This window comes from Anabas testudineus, chromosome 15 (assembly GCF_900324465.2).
Source record: "Anabas testudineus chromosome 15, fAnaTes1.2, whole genome shotgun sequence".
NCBI classification, from domain to species: domain Eukaryota; kingdom Metazoa; phylum Chordata; class Actinopteri; order Anabantiformes; family Anabantidae; genus Anabas; species Anabas testudineus.
The window spans coordinates 12,601,171-12,625,868 of record NC_046624.1 but is presented as its reverse complement, the minus strand read 5'-3'; the positions used below and the strand labels follow the sequence as shown (position 1 = coordinate 12,625,868).

At 41.5% G+C, this 24,698-nt stretch overlaps 1 protein-coding gene across 2 annotated transcripts in view; it reads left to right on the top strand.

The window, feature by feature from the left end:
• Positions 1–9,071: 9,071 nt before the first annotated feature.
• LOC113159779 (cGMP-dependent protein kinase 1) overlaps positions 9,072–24,698 on the top strand; it is a 69,375-nt gene continuing 53,748 nt past the window's right edge. The window contains exons 1-2 of one of the 2 annotated variants that reach the window (XM_026356681.1): positions 9,072–9,389; positions 18,367–18,533. In XM_026356681.1, coding sequence (XP_026212466.1) covers positions 9,133–9,389; positions 18,367–18,533 — 424 coding nt within the window. In that variant the 5' untranslated portion in view covers positions 9,072–9,132. Of the gene's footprint in view, positions 9,390–12,226; positions 12,783–18,366; positions 18,534–24,698 lie in introns of those variants that run through there. The other variant, XM_026356680.1, reaches the window with a different exon arrangement.

The window sequence follows — 24,698 nt, the reverse complement described above, 5'->3', positions numbered from 1 at the left end:
TGATTTACTGCAGCACACGCACATGGAGAGCGATCATGCCTGGAACGTGAAGACTCAAGAGTGTTTCCCGGCAGAAATGCCTCACTTTGGAGATCCTTCAGCCTGAATCACCCACCATAAACAGGGATATGCTTACGCATGTCCAAAAAAAAAAAACCTGCTCAAAATTTTACTGCAGTTGCAAAAGTCAGAAGGGTCGCTCTCGACTAAATTCAGGGTAAACATACTGGATGCTGTGATGTAACACAGGCACAGATTCAATCAAGCGTTTGTGAATAATGTCTCTCTGTTTCTGTTAATACCCCTCATGCTAATACTCATACTAAGAGATGGCCACTCAACTCGTCCATAGTACATTAGTGAGCAGTTGCCTCTCGAGGCCTGTCCAGTTATTCTGGGTGAGATCCTCCGGCGCCAAGCGTTAGCTACTGAAAATGAAGAGGGCATCATTGGCTACTAGGCAACTGCAACGCAGCGCAAATTAGTAACAACCCAAGAGGAGCCGCAGATAAGATCTCAATCTCTCCTAATATCAATCAGTCTTGTCTTTGTTATGCAAATGTGGAAATTACATTTGCACTTAATGAGTAAACAGTGAGCCGGCTCCTTCTTGCTGAAGGATGGTTTCTTGAATCCGACATCAAAGCAGATTGGTGCTTTCAGCTGCCAAAGAAAATTAATGATGCTTCTTTTATCAGTCCCTCACTTTTTTTTTTTTAAGGGAAGACTTAGGCAAACATTCAAACTGTTAATGGCCACACAATGACTCAACACCAATCTGAATGACACAGCAATAAGAATGAGACAAAGTGATGGGGGGGAGAAAAAAACAAAAGATGTGCCGGCGTGGCTTTATAAAAGTGGTGGAGCGGGATATCAGCATGTGGCTATGACAGAGGCAGCGTGTGGGCATTTTTCTCACGTTATCCCACCACAGGCTGACAAGTGACAGCTGAGACAAGACACCCTCCTCCCCCCCGCTGTTTGCACATGCAGCCACGGGCAAATGTCCATCAAAAACATCAGCCTTTTCTTTCAAGCTTCAACTCCATCATCCGTATCCTCCACATCTCTAGATCTTTGTACATATATTTATATGTAGTTTTTTCTTCATTAGTCATGATTATATTTTTAATTGCTCCTTTCTTTATTTAAAAAAAACAACAGCATTCCCTAACAGGTCCTGTAAGTACTTTCAGACACTATTTTTACTGCACCCTCCAGTCAGGGTGACGGTAAATGGTTTCACAGTGAGGGGGGAGGGATTGTTAACCCTGTGTACTGTGTTGACATGCTGCAGGCGGTGGCCTGTTGAATATCCAGCTGAGCCAGGAATGTGGAGGCTCTTTAGGTGCAAAGCAACCAGGATCAACCGTGGAGGCAGCGGTGGGTTCTCTTTAACAGCTAATGCTACTGCTATCAGTGTATTAAAGTGACCACAATTCTCCACGTCATTATTCACATCACTAAAATACAATTATCTGCCTCAGAGAATCCAACCTAAAACTAAAAACATTAGACAGCCAGGTCTTTAGGTCACATACAAGTCATGTGAGGGGTTTGGTTCAGTGACAGGCCAAGAATCAGCATAATGGCAGGAAGCTGCTGCACCATCTGAGGACACTTTCTCGCCAGACCCCGGGGTCTCCTACTGATTTATTACTGTCCCTCTGACCGACTGTGTCTATGTTTAGATGCACCGACTTTTATGAGCTTGCTGAAGTGAAGGAGTGCTGTGGCGCTGTTGTCAGAGTGGCTCCAGACACATGGACTGGCCTCTGCCATGACACACATTATGTCTTTTCACAGGTTGAGAAAAGTTTGCTTAGTTTGCTGGGAACCCTGCAGAGTTAGGCATGTGCCCGAGGAATTCTGGGGTTCAGTGGTTATTTTTTTTTAGGCTACTATAACTTACAGCTGCTGCTGTGCTACCGTTCTACCTGTCCAGATGTAGAATGGAGCCAAGTACATTTACCTAACTGTAAATTCAAAGTGTTTACTAAATGTTACTAAACTATTTAATATATTTATTTAACATCTATTATTAATGTAACCTTTACACAGAAAACATGCAATAGACATACAAAATGTTAGGATAAGGAGAGGTTCACCACTTGAAATTACAAAGAGTTTAGAGATCTTTGGTCCATAATATAATTAAAACATTCAGACAATCCAGAGTATGCAGCTTAAAAAGGCCAAAACCAACACTGAAGGGCTGCAGCCCTCAAGTGCTAAGGCAGCACTGAATGAACAACTGTTCTGTAGTGGAAATCACTGTATGGTCTGAGGAACACCTTGGAGAAACACTGTGTGTGTGTGTGTGTGTGTGTCTGTGAACACAATTATTTTTGGGACTCACGGATGCTGTGTCCCCCAGGTTAAAGAAGAGAGGGACTACAGTTCCCAGGCCAGCGTCCATGATGGTATAACCAGCATGGGTTAATCTGTGAATACAATGATGATATTCAGGGAAGACCTTGCCTATTTCAGCAAGACAATTTCAAACCACATGCTGCACAGATTACAACAGCATGGCTCCGTAGTTAAAGAGTGTGGGTGCTAAAGTGGCCCACCTGTAGTCCTGACCTGTCACCGACTGAAAATAGTTTGACAAAGAATATCTCAAACTGTTGAGCAGCTGAGATCTTAAATTAAGCAGGAGACTTTGGGAACTAAAGCTGTCGGTCTCCTCAGTTCCCAAACCATTGCAGAGTGTTGTTTAAAGAAGAGGTGATGTAACAAAGTGGTAAATAACAAAACATGAAGGAAAACAATCAGCAGGTCAATCAATAAAAAAGAAGTACTGCAGTATTTTAACAGGGTGGTAATGCTAGTCTTACTTAAAGGATCTGACTCCTCCATCCCATATAATTTTATCATCTCCACATGCTAATCGAAACATAATGCAACAAGTTATTAATAGATTATGATGCAATGCTCTTGTAATAAGAGGAGATGCCTTTTAAGTTCAGGTCAGGTCAGAGTTGGATAAATAAATATTCTGGGAGTACTCGGACTGCTCAGTGAGCTTTGAAGCGATTGAGGAAGATTTTCAGAGCTATGTGAAGCTATAGGAGCAGACAAAACCTTTTATCTCACCGAGGAGGCAGGATGCTCCTTTTCAGACGCTGCAGTCACAGTCTCAGCAGGACCCCCTGCTCATTCATAATTTACACAATATGATGAAAGTCAATTTAAGCAACACTATGTGTGATTTACCTGGAGCATTTAAAAATGAAATTCTCTGTGTCAAAGCTTCATTTTTAATATTGTACACAAATGCAGTGATATTTTTTGGGGGTTTGAGACTTTAGAAATTAACTATTATTTTGTATCCCTTCCAGTAATCGTAAATGAAGCTGTTGAATATGATATTATTATGAATATTATTATATTGCCATACTTTTTGTACATGTTTTGTTGGTTTATTTCTATTTTCTTTTTTGTGTTGTTAATTGTCAACATACTGCATTAGCACTGCATTATTAAACAGATATAAATACATAATTAGTCATGTAAACTGAAACCACAATCAGGCTAAACGTTCACGCTGATATTTCCACCTGGAACAGAGCTCCCAGCAGTAAAAGTCTCATTTTGAAATCAGCAGTGCTTATTTGACCTTACGTACATCAGCCGAGTGCTAGAGATGATCTGTCGGGCTATGTAAAGTCTCACAACAATAAATCACAGCTCAAAATGTGTTCCTCCGAGCAGTTGAGAAAAACAAAGGGAAAATGAAATATTCAGAATATAAAGTTTCAACCAGCAGAATCAACTTGTGCTATGTGAAAACTTTGAGCAAACAGTCCCAGGTTTCTGTCTTTACCATTACAAAAGAAAAGTGAAATGTTTTGACCTAAAGTCTGACGTATAGCCTCCATATGGTATGGTTTACACTGGGGGGAGGAACACGCTCTCTCCAAATAGCGTCCATTAAATGCATTCTTTGCAAACAGCCTGATAACAGCATGCTAGTAGGTCCCAGCTCTCCAGTGATGTGAGTCATCACTCAGGTGTGTTTAGAGAATGAGGATTTTCTGGAGGCACACCACCATGCTTTGTAACACACATTTCAAGCGAAAGAGAAAGAAAAAAAAAAAAAAAAAATCACTGCAACTTGTCCTCTCAGGCAGTTGAGACACCGCAAATGTGTCACAGGTGACAACCTCTTCAAACACGTGCTTACACTTACAAAAACACAGAGAGCGAGGCAGAGATGGAGAATGTGAGACAACGTTCACGTATGTGTGAGGCTGGGAGGTAAGAGAGGTGCGCCGGAGCCATCGACAGCGTCAATTCACTTCACATACAACCATTAATTAAAACCTACCTGTACCAGTAAATTAATCACCTTAGTGCAGCGGTTATGCAGCCATATGAGGAGGACAGACAGCTACTTGTTGTCTTACAACTTGACAGATTAGAGGGGATTCCCAGATTTACATTAACTCGCCATGTGGACACAACCTGTGCCTCTGCTCTCTGAACCATCACGTTCCTCAGTGTAGTTAAAACAAACATGTGCACGATCAGTTTTTCTGCAATGACAACATCCCAAATGCTTTCTCACTGCTCCTTGATGGCACAACGTCAGACAACTTGGGACCACAGGCATCAAAAGAGGCATTTCTGTTACACCCAAGAATTACTGGAGGTGCAGAAAATAATCGTATTATGACAGAATAAGTACTTTTAGAGCAATTTATTCAGCACCAGTGGAAAACATCAGTAGACTGGTGCCACTTCATTTGACATCACAGAAACAAAGTGTTTGTGAGTCATTTGATCGTAGACACAGATATGAAATGCGTATTGCGTGTCTGAAATTAATATTTCATTTCCTCAAACTGTTGTCTCCCATTTATTGACTTGGAGACAAATCCCCCCTGTCACAAGGTTGAGGATCTCTTCAGCGTGCAGCGAGTCGAAACACATGCAAATAGATAAAGAGCATGAGACAAGCAAATAAAGCACATCTTCTTCAATTTGACAACAAATATACTGATATATATATTTATATATATATATATAGAAAGAAAACAAAACTAAATGCAGGCTAACTCACACTCCTATACTACTAATAGATTACACAGAAACATTAGACAACTCAGATTGACCACCAAGAGATGGAAAACCACAACAAAGAGACAAAAGGACACATCATAATCACACAGACTCAACACGAGAGACCCACTGTTTTGTGTTTTATTCAGTCTGAGTGTGTTGCTCCTTCATAAGAAGGATGAAGGTCTGTACATGTCGGACGAGAATTTATAATCGGAGGTCATTAACTATGTTTCTAACCATGCACACCTGGAAAATGATGGGAATGCAACATTCCGACCACTGACCCCTGACCTTTTGTTCACCTCACAGACACATTTCTTCCCTGTGTAACACCTGAACCAACATGTACTCTCACACTCGCTGTCAGATCATCTTCACATCACTGTACAGGTTTTTCACTGGACTTTCCTGTTGAACAGCTGAAACGAGTCATATTTTTGTCTAACTGATGAATGTAAATCCATGATTAGTTCTACTATTAGGTCTATTTTTGGTCCCTACCAACTCCTGAGAGAAACTTTTGACTGTAGAGCTGCTAAATGCTCCACTTTGCCCTAGAGAGCTGCTATATTTGTCTGTTGTTTTGTGTTGGGCAGGTAGGCTACACTTTTACAGTAGTAGAAATACTCAGCCATTGCTATTGGAAACCACACTAATGAAAACATTGAGAACCAAAACACTACAGTTCGGGTTGTGGAAACCAAACTGAGGAGCTGAGGAGAACTGCAGAGTCAGTGATAATTCACTATGAGCATCCGCTTATAATAGACAATAATACATATAAGTCATCATGTGCTCCATTGTCAATATAAGAATATTGATTATAGCCACTTTAAAGATGGATCTCTTTTTCAATAATATATCGCAGGTAGATTAGTTACAGATTCCCTGATGATTGATCAATAATAAAACAATTGTTGGTTGCTGGCCCAGCAATGTTGCAAAAATAGTGAAACGCACCTTATCCTCACCTATCTGATTTTAACTGTACTGATGCAGGAAGGCAGGAAGGAAGTATCATTACTGTGTTTGCTAAGTCAATTTCCTGAGCTGGGCTTCTATCCATCTCCAGACTGAGCTGAGTGATCAATCTTCAGCTCTGGATGTGATATCATGTTACAGTGTGGGGCTACGTCCATGTGATGCGACGTTGGCACGTGATACGGCTGCCAGAGTGCAGGAGTGCTCAGAAATAGATTGCTCTAGACTGAAGCATCTCTGCTGTTCTCGTCCCGTGATGTCTCTCTCCATCTTTCACTTTCTCATCGCACTCGTCCCACCTCTCCTGGGACGGCAGGCCCAGGCAGACAGCCAGCTGGTGGCGTCTCACTGGGATGGTAGCAGAGACACAGAGAACACAGTTAGATGCGGGTATCAAAGACAGAGGGGTTTCTCAAGGAGGAAGATTCTCCAGAGACACGGCAACACACCACGCCTAACGCTGCACTTACAGTAATCCCCTCTAAGGTTTCCATAAGGGCAGCTCCTACATGACCACGTCTGTGTGTCTGTGGGGATTTTAGCTTTGTGAATGGTTACATAAACCTTAGTATGCAAGCGTATGCGTGGGTGATAATGATGTGCAAGCATATGTCTGGGTATAACCAAGATATTACTCTCCGTTTCTTTTGTGTGTGTGTGTGTGTGTGTGCACATGTGAGTGTATTACAGGAAAAGAGTGACTAATGTCTGCCCTCTTCTCTTCCGTAAGGTGATCTGTCCCTGAGGCGAACGAGAGGGCACCAGCTTTTCTCTGCCCAGAGACGTTTAGAAAGACTGCAAAGACAGCACATGAAGCCTTTTATTACAGCGCATCCACACACACACACACACACACACACACACACACACACACACACACACACACATAAAGCAATCATGAGCTCAATGATGCCCATGAAGAGCCACTCTTGTGTGCCGTCAGTGCATCTACTGTATCTCTGGGTGCTGCGAGGTTAACTTGGCATCCATTACCTAACCCACAACGTCTAAGGGAGATGACCCATGTAGCGGTCAGACAACAGAAGATGAAACTGGGGGCGAGGCATTACTCATAATGTGTAAACATGGACATAGTTGAGTGTGGAGGCTGCACAGATAAATGTTTCTGACCAGCGATGCTGATCTAGTCATGGTGATGATGTAATGAGTGTGTATATGTAGCGGCACTGATACTGGGCAGCGATTATGGTAATAGCTCCAGATCAAAGACACTTTAAAGAAAAACTGAATTTCTGAATATTTTTGTTCCAAATGCATGAGTGCCCTTTTCTCGAATAGTACGTCAGTGGTGCTTTTCTAGCGCAACAATATTCTCTGTGGATGTGGACAGGGTCACAGAAGGTGACACTTAATTTACCACTGTCATAATGAGCACAGTGTCTGCTGCATGCATAATTAATCGATCGCTGTTTTCAACTTCTATAACAGCACGACCCCGGTCCTCACCTTGTCTTTGAATGTTGGTTGCATTCACTTTGTTGCTCATAATTACTGTGTAACATGTAACGCACTCACGGAGAGACGCAGCGGTGAAGAAGCACGTGATCTGCGCTGCATGATGGGAGCCGCTGCAATCTGCAGCTGATGACTATGGGTGCAATTATCATAGACAGCTGAGAGTTGAAGGGGTTATCACAAGTCTCCCGTGCAACTTGAGAGTTTGCAGTTATCATGATGATATTCTCCAAGATGCATCTAGAGAGTTTCAGGATTAGGGGGGACAGGAAATGTCAAATAATGTACAACAAAGCTCTGCAAATATACTTAAAGTGCTGGCTTTCCAGTAATACACATTCATCTCCAGTGCAATAAAAGGTGGTTGGAATAATAAGAAGTCAAGCAGTACACACGGGTGAGAAATGTTGAACTACACCAGCAAAGGAAAGATCTGTTCGCTCTATTTTTAACCTAGAATCTTAATGAAACATCCCCCTAGAGCCCACCAGCTCTTGTTTTTTTTGTGTGTGTGTATGTTTTTTTTTTTTCTCTCAATGAATTCATTGAGTTGAAACAGATTTAGGCAGCAGAATGAAAAATGGTGCACAGAAATGACTGGCTGGGTTTGGAGATTAATATTACAGAGAGACAAGTGAGGATCTGTTACTCAAGCCTCTTCGGTCTGCTCAGCATATTGAGGATGAAAGTGAACACTGTTGGCAGAGTGTGTAATTACTGATTCCTCTAATCACCAAGATAATACACAATTTCTTTATGTTGGGCGCATACAATAGCAACCTCTTTTTATCTTCTGCAACTATGAATTATCCATTTTGCTGCTCACTTCATACACGTTTGTGCCTCATTTCTAGACTCAATCCCACAGATGGAAACAATACAATCATCCTAAAAACACGCACAAAAACTAATATCTCCATTATGATGCCAAGTAGATAAAATTGGGGCCAATATAAGGGCTATTTGCCTTTTAGGGCGATCACTTGCACTTCTCCAATGTGTGCTTACTCCATTTTTAAGTCCAGTTCTCTGTCCTGTGAAGCGAGTGCTTGTGCGGGACAATTGATTTTTTTCTGCAGTGGGTTAGGTTGGGGAGCTGATGCCGGTGTTCAACACTGTGCTTTTGTCGCTCAAAGGGGGCTCCGGGTTGTGCAGATAGATGGTAAACAAATATTTGACAGCAGCAGTAGCACTGGTCTTCCTCTGTGCTGTGTTTGCAGCGTGAGAGGCGCTGAACTACAGGAGTTGTCTCGGCTCTTTAGTGCCCAGTTTGACGACCTGCCTGCGTCCTCGGAGAGGAAGAGCTACTGTAATTGGTTTCTCAATGAAGGATCATCAGCAGCTCCCCGGAGGGTTGGTGGACTAGCGTAGAGCTGCTCCATCAATCGCCCGCTTCCCCGGGTTTAAACACCGTTTTGCTCTTTTCTTGTGAAATAAACAAGTGGGCAGTGAAGGGGGATTATCGGAGCATCATCGGTCTGCGCGCATTTAGAGGGGGGGGATCTGTGTCCGTGTTCCTGTAAGCTGTGCGCGTCCGGCTGGGAGTTTATCATTCTGTCCATATCGCGGAGAATCGCGGCAAAGTTTAACGCAGATTTCAACATGAGTGACCTGGAGGACGACTTTGCCAAGATCCTGCTGCTAAAGGAAGAGAGGATACGAGACCTGGAGAGGAGGCTGGCGGACAGGGAAGACGAGATTCAAGAACTGAAGAGAAAATTGCACAAATGTCAGTCTGTGCTGCCCAGCGCTCAACTTATAGGACCGAGGACCCGCAGGGCGCAGGGCATCTCCGCGGAGCCCCAGACGCACCAGGACCTGTCAAGGCAGTCGTTTCGGAAATATGCCAAGTCCGACTGGTAAGATTGTTTCAGTGGGGGTTGGTACTTTAGTGCTCCAAAGTGTCATCTTTTTTGTCCCATTGTAAAATATCTTTGTGAGTGTTTTAACTTTCAGAATCTTCCCAAAAAAAAAAGCGCTTAATTAACTCTGAAATTATGTCTTAATTAACGTTTCGGCGCTGATTCTACCTGCTTTGACTCACACTTCTTATGGTCCAATACGTTTCCTGTGTCCACACAGCTGTCTCTGCCTGGTTTTACCTTTAGTCTAGCTATTTATTTTTCTCCTAAACGAGAGATGGACACGTTTGCCATGAATGGACGAGCACTTTCATTCTTGGGGCCGATGACGCAGCTCCAAGGCGAGCTTCAGAAAGAGCTCCTAATTGATCAGATCCATCACGGCAGTCCCGCGGGACACAGACAGGAGGAAGTGCGATGCATTATTGGCTTTTAGTAGCTGGACGCCGAGGACCCGAAGTGCATGTCTGAGGATATTTAATACTCCATTAGAAAACGCTTTGTTTGACCATATGCTTCCCCCATCACCTTTAGGTGCTCGTTTTAGCTTCACTGTATGATTGTGCTGATTTGGAGAGTTTCATGTGTGGCCTGCACCTGAATGGTACCAGTTAGGTACTTTCATTTAGTTTCAGTGCACTCAGCTTGACTCAGCCATGAACAAAACTTGACTCCGTCTTCCTCTTTTCATTTGTTTCCATCTTCATTTTGAAAACTCAGAATCTCATCTGCATAAATGACACATGACTGTATTAATATCGCGCACACACTGAGGCAGAAATCACTCTGTTGACTCAATTAATACAACAGACAATGGGGTTAATCTTATTAAGGTGGCTAGACAATTTCCAATCTTCATTTGCATGAACAAACTGCAGGCAGGACAGGTCCCATTTGCACTCATTAGGTGATGTTCAGTGTGAGGTATGGTGGTCATGAATGACTCGGAGCCACTGAGAGATAATAGGACAGACAGGTTATATTCAAGAATAAATGCCAGGGTTCATTCTGAATATATGAATATACGGACCTTCACTGGACTAATACGATAACTCAATGTGGCCATACACTCTTGAGCAGCGACACGGAAGTAAACATGTTTGCGTTTGTGAAAGGCACCGGCGAGGTGACGTCATCGCCCTCGGTGCCCCCCCTTCACCGGGGCATGGAGGGCGTTCACCTGCGCCGCCGTGCCCCGCTCGGCCCCCGCGGGGTCGGAGACGCTGTGACCCCCATTAGTGTCAGGACGTGGCACCAGCCGGCGGCCCGCCCAGCTCATCGGATTACCGCAGCATGAAGCAACGGATACTGTTTCTATTGATCTGCATAGGAAAAAGGGCTGAGCTGGGTGGTTGGAGAGGTGAAATTTAAAGCGCAGAGGTGCTTTGAAGGACAGTGGGAGGGCCTTTTGATGATGGGAAGATGTTGGGGCTGCAACACTGGACTAGGAAGAGCCTGAAATCTTCAGGCGCCTACAGTTCCCTGGTATGATGTTGCCCACACTTTTGCGCCCTGAACCAATTCCCTGAGAGATATTAAAGAAAATAGAGTTTATTAAATTATTATTATTAAATTGTCTTGGCTTTGTTGGAAGCTTTGAGTGTTGCTCAGCTCAGCTGCTGATTTGTTTTAGTCAAATCCCTCCAAGGTTGACATGGTGGAAGCCCTAACTGGGCATAGGAATACTGTACACCTCAATATCTGCAGCTACCCGTTCATTGCACACACTACAGACTACAGACAACCTGTTTCCACTGCACATCTGTCAGATTATCTGTTCCTTCCACATCACTATGCATCATTTGCTTGAGTTGATGCTTTAAGACACCACAAGAGGGCAGCTGTGATCTTTTATTAGGCCACCTGTCTCTACTCCAGAGTTGTTTACAGGCTTCTGTGCCAAGAAAAAGATGCTTTCTACATCCACTAAAATCACCAATCCTTCCAGCCACAAGTTGATCCCGCTTTTTGTCCTCACTGTCAGCCTGTGACTCCCCGACCTCCCAGCACAGTAATTGCTGTTTTAGCCTCAGTAACTTTTCCTACCAGATAGTCTATAGCAGTTTATCCTCCTCTGATTTTGTCTACAGCGTGTGAGGCCAAATTTTACTCGCTGAGCTTTAGATGACTCACTGGGATAATGTGGACAGACACCAGCGGTGCTTAGAGTCCAGACAACACAAGATTAGATGAGGAATGTGGAGCTGCTGTGGAGAGTCATGAGCCTCAGTAGCTTAGGTATTTTTATGTCTGCTGCTTTTATTTGACAATGTGTAAAATTATCACTGTTTGCTTTTAGCACTTACTTGCTCATTCTGGAGTCTGTCACAAAACAGCTGGACGGGGATTTATGTCATACCTGCAACCATTACTTGGGTTCAAATATAGAATAGCATCCTTAGATTTTAATATTTATAATCAGCATATCCACAAGTAGTACAATCCTATACAAGCAGAACTGTTTTCTTCCACCACAACATACAAAACCATTTGTATATTTTGACATCCAGGTTCATTAAGTTTCCATCACCTTCAACTTCCATTAAGGCTCCTGTGTTCATCTATTTGTAACTCAGCAGCCTCAGGGCGAGTTACTAAAGTATGATGACATGCCTCTCCGAACAGTAGCTTTGTCATCGAGTCCATTATTCTTGTGAGACGAGCGCAGCGCTCTCTGGAGTGGCAGACTGCACTGTGCCACAGATTCCTGTAGGCGCCCTTCTCACCATGAGCTCTCTCCGGGTCGCAGCCTGACGCACTCGAGGGAGGACGGTCCTCCGCTGTCACACTACCGAGGGAGGGTGAGAGAGAGAGAGGGAGTGAGAGGGCAAACTTTGCGTGATTGTGGATGAGACGTTTTATGGGCTCACCTAAGCAATCGCGACAACCACCTTCGCTCAAATTCACAAACGCTTGTGACGGAGAGCGGCGAGGAATCCTCCTCAGGAGAGACAAGGGCTGCATCCTCTATAGCTGTTCATGCCGGATAAAGTTTATGAGCAGCGTGGTAGAGGAGCGAGGATAAAGACTGGACTGCACACCCTTTGATAAACTTGCTGGAAGTCTCTCGTTGCCGCCAACTGAAATGGGCACCTTGCGCGACCTCCAATACGCGCTACAGGAAAAGATTGAGGAGCTGCGTCAAAGGGACGCGCTCATCGATGAGCTGGAATTGGAGCTCGACCAGAAAGATGAGCTTATACAGAGGCTGCAGAACGAGCTGGACAAATACCGCTCCGTTATCAAACCGGCAACCCAGCAGGTCCACAAGCAGAATGAGCTGCAGGAGCAGCAGCGAACGAAGAGGCAGGCAATATCGGCAGAACCCACCGCCTTCGACATCCAGGATCTTAGCCATGTTACGCTACCCTTCTACCCCAAAAGCCCACAGTAGGTGTCCAGATCTCAACAGCATAATATAGCCTAGAATTTTAAAGAATGCTACTATTTTTCATTATCTGTTGAGCTCCAGTATAAGTTCATTCACCTTTTTCATCTTTCTAATTCCCGTGCGTAATGTTACTTATAGCGCAGCAGGTATGGCACCTGTAGCACATAGGGATAAGATGATGCTCTCTCTCCAACTCACACACAAGGACAGACAGACGCGCACATACACACACACACACGCGCACACACACAGGATACAAGAAAAATGTGACAATATGTCTTCAGCTATGAAGGTGAGAGTATATATGAAAACTGTCATAAGTGACAGTTACCAATAAGATTATGATCGGTCCATTGATACAAGGCTGAATGTCAATAAGTCTGATCACAGGCAAACATGAGGGAGAATGAAAATGAAATGTCACCCAGTGACAGGGAATCACAGGTTTAGAGAGATGGTGGCAGCAGTTCTGTGTAATGTACCAGTGCCTATTTTATACAAGCTGTGATTCCGAGACAGGCAGTCTTAACACGCTCTCCGTTCATGTTTACCTTTGTCTAGAAAGAGTTTCTCTCTCCCTCTCTCCCTGACAGACGCACAAACTCATCTCTCCTGCTTAGCTTGGTCTGCAACATTAGGTCTGGCTCTCAAACTGTAAGAAGCACTAAAACAGGTCTCTGCTGTGAAATAATCCAGCTGTCTGTTGGGTCTGAACATAACGGCTGTGTTATTATAAACCAAAACCCTTCTGGACCTTAAGAGTATCCACTCTCAATTTAACACGGCCATACAGACAACATACTGAGTAAATGTAATCAGCACAGTTTCTAAACTAATTCCATATTTGAAACGCATAGTGGAATAGTAAAGTCACTTAACAAGAGCAGAATGCAGTGCTCCAATTTAAATTATTGATTTTTTATCTACTCTTACTTCCATTATAGCACCACATTTAACGACTCCATTCTCACGCTGGTGTTTAATGCCTGAGGGGGAAAAGGAAACACCCTTCAGACTTTGGAGATCAGAAATGTCAGATTTGAACGTCATTATTTTGTTGACATGCAAACACACAAGGCTCTAAGGATTTCATCAAAGCAGATTTAGAAAAATCAAGGAGGTTATTTATCTTAGTAGAAAAAGGCCGTTAGTCTTTCTTATACCCGTCAGTACTGTGTGTTGGGGGAAACACAGAAAGCAGACAGATTTCTTTTGTGTTTTTTAATTGTCTTCGTCTCAATGCCATAAACTACGTGAGATCCTGCACCCTGGCTTGGAATGGCACCAAGGATAACACAATAGAGTCACCATTTCATTATGATAATCATGCTTAAACCTTTTACTGTTTGCGGCTATTTCCATTCAGAGATTTATCAAAGAGGCTTTTGATGAGACCATGACAAAAAGAAAACAGTAACTCCAAAATGTCAGCTTTTCTTGTCCTGTGTATTGAGCTTCACTCTCTGAAGAGTGTGACATCCTGACCAGTGAAGTTTCAGTGCAATCATCTGTCAATTATGATGGGTAGTTTGGGATTTGACCACAAAAAGGGACTCCTGTCTAATTTCTGATGATGAAGGCAAATTAACAGAAAATGAACTTTTTACCAAGAAATTGTTTGAACTTTCCTACTGAGCGTCAGCCGCATCTTTTCACACTTTCCATCAAGGAGAGATTGGTATTTTGTGCTACGTCTCTATTTTAATGAGCTTGTACATAAAAATAAAAACTAAAATAAAAATTGTTATACATATAATTGAAAAGCAGACAGTCTGCTGTTGAATGCAAATGGCGATTTTGTTTGGGCAGTGTTCTCTTATTAGTTTAGCATTATCATTATTTCCTAGATATACAACAATTAATTTGAACCCACATTGTTTTGTTTTTGTGTCACTTTTCTAATTCAGGTTTTGTCGCTGCTCAGTTGATGAAAGAGTGGTCTCTTTTTTTGTGCAATATGCAAGTTCCTACATGGGATAAAAACAGCCCCATTACATTATAATTTTGTTTCGGTTATTGATGCTCAGTGATAATGTCTGTTGGATTTGGCCAGAGTTTTATGTTTCTTTCATTCTCACCCACTTTATCTTCTTTACAAGCATTCTTTACACATACACTGTCCAACCTTTTCCCTCCGTCTGCCTCGTATTTCTGTTCGCCTCTCCCACTTTTTTGCCACCCCTCATCTTTTCCTTGTAAAAGAGCATATTTTCTCCTTTTAAGGAAGGGTGAACTTGCTTGGTCCCAAACTTCACTAGAGGATGAAGGCAAATATATCATCCTCACAAAGGAAAGGAAGGCAGATGTTATTGTAAGGGTCTGGTTGGAAGACGTTGCTCAACGTTGCCATCAGAGGCTCGAGTCGGGGGGTCGCAATGAGGGCTGAAAAGGCCAGAAATCTCCTGGGTGTAAATGTAACAGAAACGGGGTCAATGAGGCACATTTCCGGAGGACTGGAGGTCAACTTTGGGAAAATAATAGATTTCCAGCTTGTTGCATGTTAGTTTAGTTAACTACACACAGAGTCTGCTAACTCACCATGTAATTAAGCTTATTTTGAACTATCACAAATATCCCCACCATCCAAAAAACAGCAGTTCACACCTTTGTGAAGGTTTATTCCCTAAAATCTAATGGGACATTAAAGTCAAATTATCTTCTCCTGCAAAAAAACTCAAGAGCAGGTTGTGGGAAGAACAGTGTAAATCTGAACATACTTTAGAATTGGAATTTTAAAATATGGTGCAACATCTCAGTCGTTTTTCAATTTGCAATAGTAGCTTGTTCTGACTAGCAAGGACAGAATAAAAATATCTACTGAGGGACATCTGGATGATCCTGGTTATTCTGTTGGAGCTCTGTTCTGCATATTTTATGGTCCATCAAATCAAATCCCAAGACTCATTGATTGTCAACATAATCTGTATTGTTTTTCCTCAAATCCGTACATCATCCAACAAAAGGAGATTAGTGCAGTGGTAGAAATAGGGCGATACTTTGTTGTATTAACGTCTTTAAATATCTTACAGTTGCAAGTACTGGAACCATTTCCTACATAAATTAGTCAAGAAATGTGATCTGATCTTCACCAAAGTCACAAATATCAAACACAGTATTGCTAAGCTGGGCTTTCATGTGTTTATTGAACACACCATTTAAACATACAGAGTGATAAAAAGTAATGACAACACTAGGCTTCTGATATCACTATACATCAACTGGAGTCAGGTGTTAGCAAACCAATCAATGAAATGAGAACGGAGATGTGATATAGAACTACTTATGACTTTATAAAAGCGTTCAAATAGTGTCTGGGTTGTATTCAGAAGCAGCATCAGCTGATGTGATGCCTCTGTGATCAAGATTTGTTGATCGTTTTGCACCAGACGTCCTAAGATTATGGTTGAAGCAGTTCTGTGAGGAAGAATGGTCCAAAGTTCTTCCTGGACGTCATGCAGGTCTAATCCACAGCTACAGGAAGCGTTGCTTGACTTTATTGCTGCTAAAGGTGTTTACTGTGTTTACCAGTTACTAAACCACTGTTTCACTTACTTTTTCTGCCATCACTGTATATTCAATGGGTGTGTTCCATAAGGACATGAAAGATCAAGAGTGTTTGTGCTTTATCAGCTTTTAAATATTGAATATTATTAGGTATATGTGACCCTTATTTCATATATATATATATATATATATATATATATATATATATATATATATATATATATATATATATATATATATATATGTAATAATATATATACATATGTATATAACACATTTCATAGAAAAAGCCAGAACATTAGCCAGAGTTGTTTGGGAATCCACAGGCCTTGAAACCCTAATTGAAAATTCTATTGCAAACAAACATGAAAACCATGTCGCTGATATTTTAGCATGCTATTTCAGACTCAAAGCCAAACTCATCATCAGCTGATGGTGTAAAAATGATGCACTTGAAATCTGTAGTTGCTGGCCAAGGCTTGAATTTGTGTTTACTTGCCAGACGTTGATAGCTGCTTTTCATTGCGAGATTGGCGTGTATCACAGCTTTGGCAGTATTTCATCTGAAGGAGCTAAACTGTTCTCAAGTGTCTCTAGATTTAATGGAGAAGTATTCCTGTGACCTTAAAGGATCAAAGTAACTGGAGAGAAGTAAAACACTGGCCATAAAACATTATCTCACATACGCATGAAACTGCAGAAGGGTTCATAGAGCCTGCTGTTGTAAAAACACACAGTGCTCTGTATATACAACTAAAAAAATCCTGGACATGTTTGATATTGTACCATGGCAGACGCTGAAGTTGGAGTGTTTGTATAGTTGTGTGGTTTGTGTAGGACTTTGCAGTGGGCCCGCAGCAAGGCAGAGAAGCCTGTGTGGAGTGGGAGCACTGCTTCATAAAATGCCTTCCAGGTTATTTGCCCTTTCAGCTATAAGCTCCTTGGGTGATCAGCGTCAACAATGCACCTAGAAATCCGTTTCTGAAAAGGGCATCGAGCACAAAAAAAGCCAAGAGGGAGTTCGCAGTGCCTCTGAATCCAACCAGCAAGGGACAGAGATGGGTTCTGTAGTTTTTATGAATTAGGGTATAAAGGCTTCCCTTGTCAGCAGGAGTGGACTCCTAGTTGGATTAACCCTGATACATATTATTAGCCTCATTTATTCGGTTGACACACTGTCAAAAGCAGTCATGCAGCACTCAGCCGAGCAGCTCAGACTGCGGTGACGACAAGCTTTAATGAGTGAGTGATCACTGTTTAGGATCTGGTCTGCCTCAGACTTCCCTTCTTTGTCCCAGAGAGGATCAGACTGATGTTCACTTTGACCGGTTCAAACCTCACTGCATCTGGCCTGTGTTCACCTGTTGTCCACACATGGGTGGCGTTTATGAACAAATGTCTCTCCTCTGCCAGTGGAACATAAACATAATCTAATGTGTACCGATATAAACGATACTTTCACATAATGTCCCCTTTCATAACACTGTCTAATTCCATTTGGCTTGGTGCTCCTTTTATCCTGCCTGACAAAGTGCTCTTTCACCTGCACAAGGAGCTGCACCTCGACATCTGCACATTAGCTTTACAAGTAATTATATTATCTTCCCTGCTTGTAGAGCCACTGCAAAAATAGTCACCTGCGGAATGCCCAAATGACTCGGCAGTCTGAATGCCAATTTAGCTTTCAGTAGACACCCCAGCATGGAAACAATATGCCTCCATTAGACATGGGTTTTACTGTTTATTGACTTCTTTAAGGATTTGGAAGGAATAAAAGGTTTCACCTCGCCATCTCAGAAATTAGGAAATGTTTTCTGAAAAGCTACGGTGCAGCTTGAATGCCACTTTAATTGCATTAGAAATAAACAAGATGGCTGCCTTTTGAGCTGGTCGAAGTCTTTCATTGGATTTACATAAATTTTAGGTTTTTGTTTGTGATACACTGAGACTCTTGTACTTTTTTCCCCTTTTATTCTCTCTCATTGTGTCTTTCTACAATCAAGAATCACCAGTGGAATAAGTGAGGTTTTCTAGGTCAGTGTACAGTATTTGCCTAATTTTGCTTTACCTTGTGTTCAGGTCCAAGGATCTGATCAAGGAGGCTATCCTGGACAATGACTTCATGAAGAACCTGGAGCTATCACAGATCCAAGAGATTGTGGACTGCATGTACCCTGTGGAATATGGAAAGGACAGCTGTATCATTAAGGAGGGCGATGTTGGCTCACTGGTCTACGTTATGGAAGGTAAAAGCACACTTCAACGGAGGTAAAATGTCTGATCCATAAAAATCTAATGAAATCTATGAGGAGGAAAGGTGAACTAACCATAAGAAGATGGATATAAACATGTTTCTGAAACAAAACAAAACAAAAAAACACTAGCTGCGTCTGCAGACCTTTAAAAAACATTATGACAAGATGAAAAAGATATAAAAGGGCATTGTTGATGGATTTCTGCAGGATGATAATGATCTACAACCAAAAAAAAAACAAAAAAACAAAACAGTTTGTGATGCTGTGTGTGATGATTCACTGATGTTGCATTGATTTTATTTTGTATGATGCCCTGCGCCAGCTGCAACCTTTTTGTTTCATTCATTTTTAGCAGTACCGTTTTAAAATGAGGTTTTCATTTTCAATTTTTAATGGATGTTGGTGATGATGGTAACAGCACAACACACACTCTAGTGCTGATGGGACAAGTGATGTTACAATAAAACAAGTGCCATTGCCCTGGACAATAGATATGACCTCAGGGGACATTTCCTCAGTCAATGCCTACAAAATAACTTCTCTTTACACAGAACAGAGTATTAACAGACATAAAATAGATTAAAATATAAATAAAATTAGTTGTATGGTTCACTTCTTTCTTTTAAAACCTGCACTTGACATACAAGAGGCAGGGATTTAAAATGTTTCACCAACCAGCGACACACAGCTGCATATTTGTTGGCTGGTATATAGACGGTGACATTTAAATGGTAATATTTCACTTGGAATAATGTTTTTATTGATTGTTGCCCCAGCTGCTTCATTTCAGTGCCCTGCTTTGATTATTGGGTTAGCACGACATTTCCTGGATTCCCCATTCAGCCAAATACCCTTAAGAATACATCTGTGGCAACTTGTAACGGAAACAATGAGACAGCAATTTAACATTTTTAGTTCAACTCTGGCACCAATAGAGAATTTTATAAAAACATACTCTGTGGGCTGAGGTAGATAGCATAACTGAAAGGACTCTGGAGACAAGTGGTGTCTCTGTTTGGATGTCGGCAGTAATGCTGTCTGCTTTTCTGTTTCATCTGGTCTTTAGTGAGTCACTGGGTCTGAATTCAAAAACCTTCTCTGTTGCCTTTGTGAACTGTAACTTTAAATGTTATTGTTTTATGGGCATGACTCAGACATGCTGATCTGTCCACCTGCATAGTTTTGACTGAACTGCCATCTCAGAGAAAAGGAGAAGTAAAAGTAGCATACAGTGATAATATTACAATCATTATATTATAATAAGTATAATATAAAAAAAACTATAGATGTACTTTAATACATTAATAAAATTGAAATTTTTAGCCATGCTATCTAACGGCTTGACTCTTGAATCTCTACTCTCCTAGCACGTGTTCATGTGACACAACAGCAAAATGCTGATTGTATTTTTCTAAAGATATTAAGTACATTTTGTTCAGAATACATTTGCACTTCACCTTGATTTTACTGCTGTATTTTTACCTTGTGCTGTTGATATTTTACTTAGGTAAATGATCTGAGTACTTCTGCCGGTTTTACATTCCTGAGAAGGATGTCACTTGTTTGCCTTATCTGTAACCTGGTATAATGCAAATTAAATGCAAAACACAACTGTGGACTGTGCAACAGTGACCTGAGGTGAATTTAGGGAAGTATTAGGCACTATCAAATTATATTTGTAATTCAGCGACCACTGATAAAATATTAGAAACTACATCCTCGCTTACTGCATCGGCATGTCTGGTTAGAATCCCTGAGCAGTAATGTGCAGTTTTAAGAGGAACCCAGGTCACGAACCACTAGATGCTGACCTGATGATCTAACCATCTGTTTGTTTTTAACTGAACACCGGCCTCCCATTCTCTAGGTAGTGAGCAAAATTTAATCTCCCTGTGATGAAGGTTGTGAGAAGATTGTATCATGAGTGACTCGTTGTGCTATGTCACAAATGAGCATGTGTCACACTGATATGATGAATAGGTTCCTCTTCAGTGCAACAGAAAGAGAGAAACAGGAGATACAAATCTGTTACAGAAATAATTGTTGAGGGGCTTTGTGATTTCCTCTCTGACAGTGACAGAGGGAAATCGTTCAACAGTGGTCATATGCAACTAATAGGAAACATTTGGGTAATTATTTGGCATTTCCAAAACCCCTAGAGCATATTTACTAGCAAAGAACACCATCTAACTCTTTCCTGTTACACTATCTGCTTCTCTCCTTTGGTGTCCTAGAGTGTCCCTTGCCTACAGTGGTCACCCTAACTGTCCCTGGCCTCAACTTGTCTTCCATAAAAAACTAATGTTAAAATAATTAGCCCAAAGGGTGACGACTTTGCACCAAGGTCTGTGGAAGCCCATCGCAGCCTGTGACTTTTTAATCCGTGTTGACAGGATGTCTGACTGTGCCATGCCATGTTGAACACACAGCTGCGTCAGCTCAACATTGTTCATCATTTTCCTAGCAAATTAAGCGGCATGTCATTTCTTATTCAGACTTGGCAGGCTAATCATATGATAATGGCTTGGGGCTGACGTAGTTTATCATGCATCATGTAGCCATATAAAACCCAAGTAAACTACACCAATACCAACACTGTCACTACTGCAAATAATTAGCAGTTAAAACACTGCTCTCACGTGTGCATGGAACCTATTTTCCCTCAGTGACAGAGCAGACTGATTCACAGACTGTCTCAGCCTCCCAGTTTAAACAACCTCAGAGTAGTTAGCTTTTGTTGCTGATGCACCTGATAATTAAAGTTCAGACAAAACAGGCGCTGCAGAAACAGAACAGATCCTGGCACTGTCTGGCTGCTATGATGAGGCTGCCTGCTTGGCCGAAACTGCTGTAATGAATGTTTGTTGTGTTTTGGTTGCCGTAACTGACATTGGTCCTGTTTAAAATACTGATTGCAACAGAGACAAAAGCTCATGTTTCCATGGAGATGAGATATGTTTTGGATTGGCTGTGTCATCCACAAAGACCTGTACAGGTGGCTAATGATGATAATAACTAGTATAATCACATTCAATTACCATCAAGTATTTCCCTGACAGTGAAACTCCCGTGATTTTCTTTCACAGTAATCATTCAACTTAATCTAATGAAACTGTGTATGCTAATACAAATAGCTTCTTAGAAACATGTTGCAGCAGGAGACAAGCGTGTTGACACTGTTAAGAGTAAGCTTGTTAAAAATAGGTTGTTAACCATAACAAAATATTGAGCTTTAACTTGCACATGAGAATCATGGTTTTGAATTAAAGTAGTTCTAGTTATATTTAGATATATAGTAAACCGCATGATGGTTTATTTAATGTTTTGGTGCTTGATGGTTTGGTGTCATTTATGTAAAGATAAGAATCAGGGCTGGATTTCTGGGTGTGCACATAAATACAGTTAAATGAAGCGTCTCTCCTGACACGGTTTCCTGTTTGTAACATGTGCATCTATATTTTATATTATATTCACCTTAAGATTCCCACTTGTGTCGTTCACACAATTTGAGAAACAATTACACTCAGAAATGCCCAGCCGTGAGGATAAAGGCACACATGGTGATTCTGAATTATGGCTTTTTTCCTTTTATAGTTTGCGGAGATGTAGTAGTCTGCTTTCACTGTATATTTTATTAGCTTTACTAAGTGTAGGGCAGAGGGCAGGCACAAAGTGTGGAGAGGGTAGTAATGTTACAGCGTGAGTCAGCGCCAAACCCCAAGTGCTTCCAGTGCATTGACAGTTTCTCTGACAGGCTACCGTATTATTCAGTGCAACCACTGATGCACTGTAGAGCATTTTATTCAGGTGGAGGTGTTCAGGGATTTGAGAATAGACCCAGGATTTGGCCTTTTCTCAATAGAAATTGTATGAGTCCCAATTATTTTATTTAGTCAGACAAGACAAATATAATATTCTGACAGGTTTCTCTAAGAAGACTTGAAGTGAGGCTTAAATTGTATCCTTTAATGCCTGAATATGACAGAAACCAACAATGCGCTGTTTGTGGTTAACACAGAACCACTCTTGACAGTCGTATTCCTTTTCCTGACATATACCTGTGAATAACAATGAATAGCAATGTTTACCCACTGTGGCCCGATACTAGTTTCTCAGTATAAGGGGAGACATTGATGATGTATGACTCCCTATGATGTGACATTTAAGACACTTCGTAGACACGACAACAAAGATCAAACACTGATCTGTTTGCATGCATCTCTTTACACATATAAACATCATTTGGAAATGAGATGCATGATCTCCTTTATCACCTCTCTGTCACCTTGTACTCCACCAAACAGTCTCTTAAACATTTAGTTTATTAAGGAATCATCAGCCCTAGTATGAGGCCTTCACGCTAACCATCATCTTAACTTCAAGTCTGGACAAAATAAAGCACGGACCAACCACTCTACCAGCTGACCAAGCTTCGAGCTGGCCAATTTTTTTTTAGAATCTCAGTCTTTGAGAGCAGTTTTGGCTTACAGGACTCGTCTTTGGAGAGATGCTCCCTGTGCTCACTGGCCAATGAGGCAGAGTAAAGGTAGATAGGCTCTTCTCTCATCTTGAGCAGAGCTTAAAGGTGTAATCAACGGGGGCACCTGAGTGTGACTGTGTTGTAGGTGTGAAAAGACACCATATGAAAAACAAATTAGAAGCACTATGTAGTACCACTACTGCTTATATTACTACTACTCCTAGTTATCACTCTAAGCTACTGCTGGCAATAAATAGCCAATCTTTGCAATTATTATGGTAAACTCGCATATTAATAAGGTGATATGATAGTAGAGAAAGCATTTGGGTTAGCGAAACGTGAGTGCACAAACCCACTGCACAGCATTGTTGCCTGGCAACTTACCTAATGCAGACCTGAAATTGTTGCTGCTGTTGCTGTCAAAGTAGCATCTTGAGGAAGAAAGCTTTGTCAAAGAAAATGTTGAGGCTCACAGATTTTTTTGCGGGATTGTCCCTGGAGAATACAGCATGTAGCCAAACTTCAACAAGTCCTGCTTATTGTATCTCGACAGCACTGTACAGCAGCCAATTGTAGGTTAATGATGAACCTTAACCCACTGCTGAGGCTCTGAGTCACCTTGCCTGCTGAAAAGGCATCTCAGAGAACTCAATTTCAACTATGTGAGATCGTCTGTGTGTGTGTGTGTGTGTGTGTGTGTACACTCATGTAACATGGCATGCAATACCATTATTACCACAAGATTGACTCGTATATAGCCGTTCCCCCTTCAGGGCTATCGCCTCTCATGATAAGTCTAATGAGGCTCTCGGAGGTTTATTAAGGCATTATCCTGGGGTCTGTAATTGGAATGACATTTAAACACTCACCCTGTTTTCTCCCACACACACATCAAAATGAACCATCAGTGTCGGGGGTAGTGTTGTATATGTCCACTTACATGTGGTCACCACTGAAACCTCCATTATAACTACATAGTTACAACTACAAGCTGACAAAGTTGCATGTTAAAATTAAACACGTTCAAACACATTCTTTTTTTTTCAATGCTGAAACATCACAAAACCAAATGCATTCCTTTATTTACACCTTTAGAAAACTATATACCTACAGTGTTGTATGCCTACGGCATATCTTCACTTGACTGACGCCATTGTTGATTTAATATTCTGACGTAAAAATCGATTATTGTGAAAGAGCGTGCAGAAAATATTTTGCACTTTCTGGCATGGTGCGATTTGATTTCTAATTTAAAGCTGAGATTGTAAGAGTGATTAGCCGCATACAAAGGCTGAGAAAACAATGGACAGAGAAGTAAGAGCTGAAAATAAAATAAATTCAGGTGGATTATTGATTTTCACAAACAATCGGAACTAGTTCTATCAAGAAGAATATAACTAAGCTAATGTAATCTCCCCTATGCTGAACTGTGCACCATCTGCCCTGAACACCAAGTGAAAATACTGCTTCTCTGGAACGTGTCTTTTCTCATTTGCCCTCGAAGCCTTTAAGCTGTTTCCTTTGTCACTTCCTTTCTCCTTCATTCTTTCCATTTCTCCACACACGCAGACACTTTATCAATTCAAAATATTGAAATACAAGACCGTAGACATGCCTGTTCCCCTCTACCACTCCTCCTCACATTTTACCGACTTTGACCCCAATCTGTCCTTTTG